This window comes from Capricornis sumatraensis, chromosome 3 (genome assembly GCF_032405125.1).
Source record: "Capricornis sumatraensis isolate serow.1 chromosome 3, serow.2, whole genome shotgun sequence".
NCBI lineage: Eukaryota > Metazoa > Chordata > Mammalia > Artiodactyla > Bovidae > Capricornis > Capricornis sumatraensis.
The window spans coordinates 177,694,570-177,703,159 of NC_091071.1; the positions used below are offsets into that span (position 1 = coordinate 177,694,570).

At 57.7% G+C, this 8,590-nt stretch overlaps 1 protein-coding gene across 2 annotated transcripts; it reads right to left on the bottom strand.

Moving 5' to 3' along the window:
• Positions 1-1,581: 1,581 nt before the first annotated feature.
• MRTO4 (MRT4 homolog, ribosome maturation factor) lies at positions 1,582-8,517 on the bottom strand. Of its 2 annotated transcripts, none has more exons than XM_068967908.1 (8): positions 8,209-8,517; positions 6,246-6,304; positions 5,929-6,032; positions 5,216-5,297; positions 4,881-4,948; positions 4,071-4,222; positions 3,613-3,689; positions 1,582-3,500 (listed from the first exon to the last, which is right to left on the bottom strand). In XM_068967908.1, exons 1-8 carry the CDS (start codon positions 8,234-8,236, stop codon positions 3,351-3,353), a joined length of 720 nt encoding a protein of 239 aa, XP_068824009.1. In that variant the 5' UTR covers positions 8,237-8,517; the 3' UTR covers positions 1,582-3,350. The 2 variants fall into 2 exon arrangements, with proteins under 2 accessions (XP_068824009.1, XP_068824010.1); XM_068967909.1 differs by lacking the exon at positions 8,209-8,517 and adding an exon at positions 7,706-7,849.
• Positions 8,518-8,590: the final 73 nt, after the last annotated feature.

Genomic DNA, 8,590 nt, shown 5'->3' on the forward strand with positions numbered 1-8,590 from the left:
GGTTTTTACCGTCTCTGCTCTATTTAGTTGAGAAAGCATGGCAGGTCCATCATCTCCTTTACAGTTTGCGCTCACCGTGTGGGGCTGGCTTGGGTTGTCTCCTCACTGAGCAGATGAGTGAAGGCAGGTGGCTGATCCAAGGAGAGAGCTAGGTAGGGCTGGAAGCAGGACTTGCTCTGTCCCTGACCCGGGGCACACAGACGTGGTCCTGGCGTTGGAGGTTGTATTGTTCGTGTCTGGCGAGCATGTGCAATGGAAGGATTCTTGCCCACTGCATCCCTGCTGGTCCCACCGCTGGGCAGGGGCCGCCACGATGAGGGACCCAGAAATCCGCATGGATTCTGCTGCTCAGGGAGGTCAAGCCTCCACTTGAGAAGACTGACACCCTGCAGGAAACCCCTCTTCTGACCCCTGTGCCACCCTCCCTACCTGCCCAGCTACTAGAAGGAGCACCACTTCCAGGCGTTGCCTCGGTGGGGAAGGCCCTGCAGGCTGCTATGGTGCCAGAACCCCCGGCGTGACCTCGGTCGCCCTCTGCTGGACGTATCACCACTGCCAGCTCCAGGTAGGAGGGAGGAAACGGGAGGGAGGGCTGCATAACTTCATTTTTAGTTTTTAAATTTTTGCTGCATGGTGGCTCAGATGATAAAAGAATCTGCCTGCAACGTGGGAGACCTGGGCTCAATCCCTGGGTTGGGAAGATCCCCTGGAGAAGGAAATGGCAACCCACTCCAGTATTCTTGCCTGGAGTCTGACACAAATGAGTGACTGAATAGATGGGGCAGCTGTGTGTGATACTGAAACTTGATTTCCTCTCCATTAGCGTCTATGTCTCTGGCCGCCCTCTGCAGCCTGTCCTATTCCCACCATCCGTCTTTCCCAACACCTTCCTCCAATGTGCGCATCACATACCAATGGTGCCTCTCTCCTGGGCCTGATAAGTGCCAGGCCTGAAGTAAAGTACTTTGAGTTCAGTTCAGTCGCTCACTCGTGTCCAATTCTTTGTGACCCCATGAACTGAAGCACCAGTCGCTCACTCGTGTCCAATTCTTTGTGACCCCATGAACTGAAGCACCAGTCGCTCACTCGTGTCCCAACTCTTTGCAACCCTATGAACCGAAGCACGCCAGGCCTCCCTGTCCATCACCAACTCCTGGAGTTCACTCAAACTCATGTCGGCAATGCCAGCCAGCCATCTCATCCTCTGTCGTCCCCTTCTGCTCCTGCCCTCAATCTTTCCCAGCATCAGGGTCTTTTCAAATGAGTCAGCTCTTCACATGAGGTGGCCAAAGTACTGGAGTTTCAGCTTCAACATCAGTCCTTCCAGTGAACACCCAGGACTGATCTCCTTTAGGATGGACTGGTTGGTTGGATCTCCTTGCGGTCCAAGGAGCTCTCAAGAGTCTTCTCCAACACCACAGTTCAAAAGCATCAATTCTTTGGCACTCAGCTTTCTTTATACTCCAACTCTCACACCCATACATGACTACTGGAAAAACCATAGCCTTTACAAAATTTTAATCCCCACAGTCACCCTGCAAAGGAAGCCTGAAGCTTAGTGAGGTCATGTAAGTAACTCAGCCTGCCCGTGTGTCTAGGGTGGCAGGGCTTTGGAGGTGTTTGAAGACAAGGTAAATTCTTTCTGGAATAATGCAGGGTATGGACACTGGGGGCTTCCTGGCAGCTCAGTGGTAAACAATCTGCCTGCCAATGCAGGAAATGCAAGGAGGAAATGGGAACCCACTCCAGTATTTTGGCCTCAAAGATTCCACGGGCAGAGGAGCCGGGTGGGCTAGTCCACGGGATCAGAGTCAGCCAGGGCCAAGGGACTGAGCACACAGATACTGGACCCCAGGTCTCGGCAGGGGCGGGGCTGGACGGGGCTGTGTGATGGGGTCTCTCTGGGGCATCAGTGCGTGATGTCTGGCCGTCTTCCCTTGCAGGGCACCCACGGGGACACGGTCATCCTGGGCACATCCAGCCTGGAGCAGCTGGAAGAGAACTTGGTGGCCACTGAGGAGGGGCCCCTGGAGCCAGCCGTCGTGCAGGCCTTTGATCAGGCCTGGTGCCTGGTCGCCCACGATTGTCCCAGCCACTTCCGCTAGGCCTAGTCTGGGGTGGCAGAGGGCACACTCCACCTGTCACCTCCTTTTTCTCTTGTGCAGTTGATTTTGACCTTAGGCTGCTCTGCGAGGCTGGTTCTTCCCTCACAGTCCCATCCACAGACGGTTTATCTCCCACATTCTTGTGAACACTCCCCGCAGCCTCCACCACAGGAAAAGGCCGGGGCAGACTGGGCATTTACTGTCTGAATAAAGGGGCATTAGCCGGGCTGGAGCCCAGGCCCATGGTGAACCTGCTGACGCTTCCTCTGCAGCCACGGGCTGTTTCCCGACCCCCACAGGCTCGGGGGGAACAAGCAGGAGTAGGGATCAGGCTTTGAAGGGCAGAGGCGGCAGGAGGGCCTCCCAGCCTGACCTCTCAGCAGCAGGGCTGCAGGTGGCCCTCACGCTTCTACACACGACAGAAGCAAAGAGGGCGGTACAGCCCGAGGTAGACATCTTCTTGTGTAGAATTGCCTCTCTAAATATGCATGAACAGAACCATCTGGGCAAAAACCTACCACCCAGAAGGACAAGATTGCTGGGGGACATTTGTCCCACTTGCCCAGTCTCAGTGGGGCTTCATTCTTTTTTTTAATGTTTGTTTATTTCCTTATTTGGCTGGGCCAGGTCTTAGCTGCCGCAGGTGGGATCTAGTTCCCCGACCAGGGATTGAACCCAGGCCGCCTGCATTGGGAGCATGGAGGCTTAGCCACTGGCCCACCAGGGAAGTCCCGTCAGTGGTGGCTTTATTCTTGCCTCAGCTAAGCCTCCTGTCTTCGGGTCGTCCACAAGATTCATGGCCCGGGTGCGGGAGAAGGGGTGGGGAGAGAGAAGGTACAGCTGGGGTAGGAGCGGGCGGGCGAGATGCCTGTTCCCCTCAGCAAACCCCAGTTTCCAGCCAGGGCCGCTGAGGCCGGAGGAGAGAAGGCGCTTTCTTCCGGGTCCCCAGAGCCGCCCGGCCACGTGGCCATGCAGGAGCCAGTCCTGGAAACTGGTTTGAGGTGAATGAACAGACCCCTTGGAGTCCAACCCAAAGCCCAAACCCAACAGCGTCTTTAGCTTTTTTCCCCAAGAAAAGTCCCTTTGGCAGGAGACAGCCTGAATGACAAAGTCTCATTATTTACAGGAAAGCCGCCTGTGCTTGCCCCCCTCGCCCGTGTTCCTCCACCGCAGACACACAGCCGCTCTAGGAGGGCGCTGGCAGTGCCTGCCGTCAGTCCTGATGGACTCGGAGGCCCTGGCCCCTCAGCTGTCGTCGTCTTCCTCCGACTCGCCTTCTGACTCGGGCGCGCTCTCTGGCAAGTCATCTCCCATCTGCTGGAACCTTCCGGACTGCGCGTCCCACATGTATTTGATGCTCACCTTGAATTCAGCCATCTCATACCCGAAAAGCTTCTGTGAAAGATGGAGGAACCAGCAGTCAGGAGGGGTGAGTGCGGTCAGAGGTGTCTGTGGACCCTCCCGTCGTGACACTGGGTGGGTGGCTGGGGGCCGGGGGGGACCTCACCAGGACGCGGGCCTGCTCCGGGGTCAGCACATCACCCTCTTTGCACACCTCGTAGTCGGACAGCAGGGTCACCACACCTGCAGAGAAGGGACCCCGAGCAGTGACCCCAGACCCCTCGGCAGCGCCGCGGGAGTCGGGCGGCCCTCTGCCCAAGGCTCCAGCAGCTCAGGCACTGTGCTTCCTCCCGAGAGGTCAGCTGCCTGGGCGGGGTTCTGATGGGGGTGGGGCACCGACTCCTCCTTCCTGTCCCTTGACTCTAGCTCGAAGTCACTGTCCACGTTCACCCCAACCACGAGGTGGGCACTCTTGGTCCCATTTTCATGTAAGAAAACACAGACTGATAGAAAGAACCTTCTCCACCGGAAAGGTGGGGGCGGGGTGGGGAGAGCTGTCTGGCTTGGAAACCTGCGCTCTCGGCCCTCAGCTGTGACCTCTCAGCTCCAGGGACACCCCTGTACCTTTCCTGAGGGCCGTGGGCAGGCCCAGCTGCCGCAGCTGGGGCTCCATGGAGTGTGGGAACTGCTTCAGGGGTCCCGGGTCCAGGTTCACAGTGAAAGTGGCTTTGTTCCCCGCTCGGGCATAGTCCATTTCCGTGTACTTTGTGAACCACCTGAGGGAAGAGAAAGTAGTCATGTATGGATGCAAACTGGACTGTTAAGAAGGCTGAGTGCTAAAGAATTGATGTTTTCAAATTGTGATGCTGGAGAAGACTCTTGAGAATCCCTTGAACAGCAAGGAGATCAAACCCATCAATTGTAAAGGAAATCAACCCTGAATATTCACTGGAAGGACTGATGCTGAAGCTGAAGCTCTGATACTTTGGCCACCTGATGAGAAGAGCTGACTCACTGAAAAAGACCCTGATGCTGGGAAAGACTGAAGGCAGGAGGAGAAGGGGACGACAGAGGATGAGATGGTTGGATGGCATCACCGACTTGATGGACATGAGGTTGAGCAAGCTCTGGGAGATGGTGATGGACAGGGAGGCCTGGCGTGCTGCAGTCCATGGGGTCGCAGAGTCTGACACGACTGAGCGCCTGAACCACGAACAACGCCCATCTCCCCGAGGTCAGGCTCTGCCCGGCCTTGTCTGGCCTCCCCGTCCTCCTCGGCTCAGCCGGGAGCTCTGAGCTGGGGAGGATAGAGAGCCGGTGACAAGGTTCCAGGAACCAGGTCTTCCGTGGACCCTCCACTGGACCAAATCCCGGGTTATTCCTTCGGGAGACCTCACCCATCTTTCCCTTCCCACTGCTCCTCAGAGCACTTACTCGTCCACTTCCTCCTTAGTGCGATTGGTGAAAAGGAGGCCAACTTCGCCCCTCAACTTCTTGCTGACCTGCAAAATCAGAGGAGGGCGGTGTCGGGCTCGTGGGAGCAGCGGCTCTCAGCTGGGACGATTCCGCCGCCCCGCCCCCCAACGTTTGGCAACACCTGGAGAGTACTGTGAGGGGGCGGAGCTCCTCTCTGGGTCCGCAGGCTCCAGGAGAGCTCAGCCTGACGCCCCCCGCCCCGGGCCGGCCAGAAGGCTAGAGGGCGCATTGTGCGACAGCAGGGAAGGCGGCCGGGTCTCGGCGCCGCCCCGCCGGCGAGAGCCGGGACCTACCTGGTGCAGGTTGTCTTTGTACTCGTCAGACGGGCTTCGGCCCAGCGCCACCATCATCACTTTGTTTTTGCCAAAGAACATCCTACAGAGAAAAAGAGGGCTCCGTGAAGGAGGCGCCCCGCCCTCACCCAAGTGCCAACCAGCTCCAGTCCCCCGGACCGGAGCCCAGCCCAGGAGGAGGGGCGGCCAGAGGCTGCTTCCCACGCAGCCCGGGGCCCCTCACGGTCTTTCCTGCAGGGACCTGAGCCGCACACGTCCTGTCTCAGCCCACAGGAGCGCCTCTGGGTCTGCCAGGGAGGCCCGCTGGGCGGTCCGAACCAGAGCTGCTGGATGTTCCTTAAGGGACCAGACCCCAGGGCTCAGGGAGCCCCCTCTCCTGGAGGGGGTCACGGCTCTCCCCCGCTCCCAGGGCGACACCGACTAACAGGGACTTGTCCTGCGGCCCAGTGGATAGGACTCTGCGCTCTCACTGCAGAGGGCCTGGGTTCGCTCCCTGGTTGGGAAACGACCATCTCCAGCCAAGCCAAGCAGCCTGACTGAAAAAACCAATCACCCCCACAACCCCAAACAGTTAAAAAGCATCCTTCATCGGGGGTTGGGGAGGGTAGCATTTTGTCCTTATTAAGGCAATGCTTGTGACTCAGGTGCCCAAGGTCACTAACTGCCCCTGTACTTTTTGAGCAGCCTGGCCCTGCCTCCCACTGCCCACTCACCGACTGTGTTTCCAGGCGTTGCGGACGTCCTTCAGCTTGCTGTTCCTCATGTTGGCCACGGAGAAGATAAAGAGGTGCTTGTACGTGTCCACACATTTCCGAAGCTATGGGATAATTCATGGGGCTCTGGAGTCCCAGGGCAGCAGGGGTCGGGCAGTAATACTCTGGCCCCAGGGGGGAAAGAGGCTGCTCTGAGGCCTCTGACATCGCTGTGGATATTTAGAGCCGTCCCCGACAGATAGTCCCACACCCACCTTTAAAACCAAATACGAGGGCTGGGAAAATAAGAAAAATAATAATAAAAAACAAGCTCTTACCTCTTCTATCAAGTTCTGCTTCAGTTCCAAGCCTTTCTTGGCAGTTTTGGTTAGGGAGACTAACACAGAGAAGAAAAAGGGGAGATGATGGGAGAGAAACCTGGATGTCTCAGAGCCTTGTCTCCCCTTGGGTACCTGGCTGGATGGAGCCCATCTGAGAAAGCTAGCAAGGCTTCCGTGGCTACTGCCTGTGGCTTGCGAGGCTACTCCCAGGTCCCCAGAATGCCTCTCCAGCATTCCTGAGCCTGAGGATCCCTTCACATCTGTCCTGTTACTAGAGAAACCAGCTATCTACAGCCCCTCTGCGGCTAACTCCCTACTGAGGAGTGAGGGTGGGGCGCCCCCCGGAGACCCAGCCTCCTGTCTGGGGCCGGTCCCTTCCTGCTCTTGGCTGCGGTGTGTGGAGACCATCTACGGCTTCTCTGTGCTGTGGAAGGACGAGTCTGGAGCCTCTCTGCTACACCACGTCTTACAGTTTGGACCCGTGTATGCAGCGGCGCCTCTTTGGGGTGGCACAAGCACCTCTTCTCTAACAACAGCTGGGACCCAGTTTGCCCCTTACCCAGAAGGGTTTGGCACTTGCCAGGTTTGACTACGGATCCCGCCACAGAATCCAATCATTCCACAGACGATTAACAGAGCATCAAATGCAAAGTCCTGGGTCCCAGGAGGGACCTGGATGGATGAATAAAAAGTCCCACTTCACAAAGGACACCTCAGAAAGGTAATCACAGCAGGCAGGGGAGAGTGCAGTACAGGAGGGCAAACAAAATACTCTGTCTCGTTTCCCAACATTTCCACTGCTACAACTGTGGACCAATCCAGCACGGCGTTCTCTTGGATAACTACTTGTCTCGCTGCTTCCACCCCTGCCCACTGCCCCTGCCTTCCCCGGTCCATTTTCAACAAAGCAACTAGAGTGATCTTTTTAAAAGTAAAGTGGAACCACATCACTCCTCTGCTCAAGCTCTCTCCTCCCACCTCACCTGGGTGTGAAAGCCAATCCCTTGCAAAACTCCTTCAAGCTCTGCACACTCTGCTCGGTTCTCTCTCCCTCCTTTTCACCCACTCTGGCATCTTACAAAAGGTAAACATGCTCCTGCTTCAGGGCCTCTGCCGTTTGTGTTCCCCTCCTTTGACCACCACCCTTCCAGGTAACTCCTCGGGTTGCTTAATTCCTTTCTGCAACTTCCGGCTCATTTGTCATCTTAACAGAACTTCTCTAGCTACAGTGCACAAGGGAACATCAACTGCTTTTTTCCCACATGAGGCTCATCACTATCTGAATTTATGAATTCAATTTTTAGTATCCTGGAAAGACACACTTCCCAAAACTAAAATGTTAAACTCTATGAGGGCCCTAAACCTTCCATGTTGTAACTGCAGTATCTTTCAAAACCTAAAAAGTTGCCAGGTCTCTAACTTATTGAGTGAATGTGCCAGGATGAAAAGAGACGCACCATAAGTAGAAACAGTCAGGAACAGTCTCTTAGGAGGGGTCCTACGGACTGCCACCTAAGAGCCAGCCATACGAAGATCGGAGCACGACCATGCCGGCAGAAACAACTTGGGAGGACACAACGACCATACTCGGGGATAAACCCGGGCTGAAGGAAAGGAGGCGAGGGGAGAGGGAGCGCGGAGAGCAAGAGAGAGAGACGGGCTGAGGTCGGAGAGGTGGGCCAAGGCGAGATCGCCGGCACCCCGGGGGTGCTGAGGCTGTTCCCCGGGCCAGCCGGCCTTGGGCAACTCTCTCTGGAGGCCTGGCAAAGCCCCCTCCACTTGGCCGACGCGGCTCCAGCCTCCCCCGGGGTTTCCGCCACCCCCAAGGCCCCAACCGTTCCAGCGCGCCTCGAGCCCGTTCCCCGGTCTCAGAGGTCCCAGCGTCCTCCCTGAAGCCCTAGCACAGCTGACAGCCGGCCCACAAACTGGCCTCCGGGGGCCCAAGGCCTTCTGGGCTCACCTTTCTTGTCGCGCTTGGACTTGGGCATCTCGCCGCGGCCACGTGGGCGGAAGACGCTGCTGCCGGTCAGGCCCTCGGCGCGCGGGGGCCTCTGGGACGGGCCTCGGTGGGCGCCCTCGCGCGTGCCTGACCTAGCCCGCGCTGAGGCCCTGTTCTCCCTGCCCGGCCGCCGCCTGCCCTCTGCCCTGAGTCTCCAGGTAGACTTCCCACGCGGGCGGGGGACACCGGAGTCTGGGGCGCCGGACCGAGGACACCGCCTGTGGGCCCAACTCTATGGTTCCGCACCCAGGACTCCGCCTGTGGGCGCAACTCGATGGTTCCGCACCGAGGACCCCCGCCTGTGAGCGGGACTCTATGGTTCCGCGGAGGCGGGGCCCGCGGC

Bases quoted from the DNA above. Each gene is read 5' to 3' on its own strand.
- MRTO4 (XM_068967908.1), bottom strand. From the start codon at position 8,236: ATGCCCAAGTCCAAGCGCGACAAGAAAG. The intron at 5,298-5,928 runs GTGAGTGGGCAG...TTTTCTCTGTAG, and splicing joins AACGCCTGGAAACACAGTCG to GATGTTCTTTGGCAAAAACA. The intron at 4,949-5,215 runs GTAGGTCCCGGC...CTGATTTTGCAG, and splicing joins ACAAAGACAACCTGCACCAG to GTCAGCAAGAAGTTGAGGGG.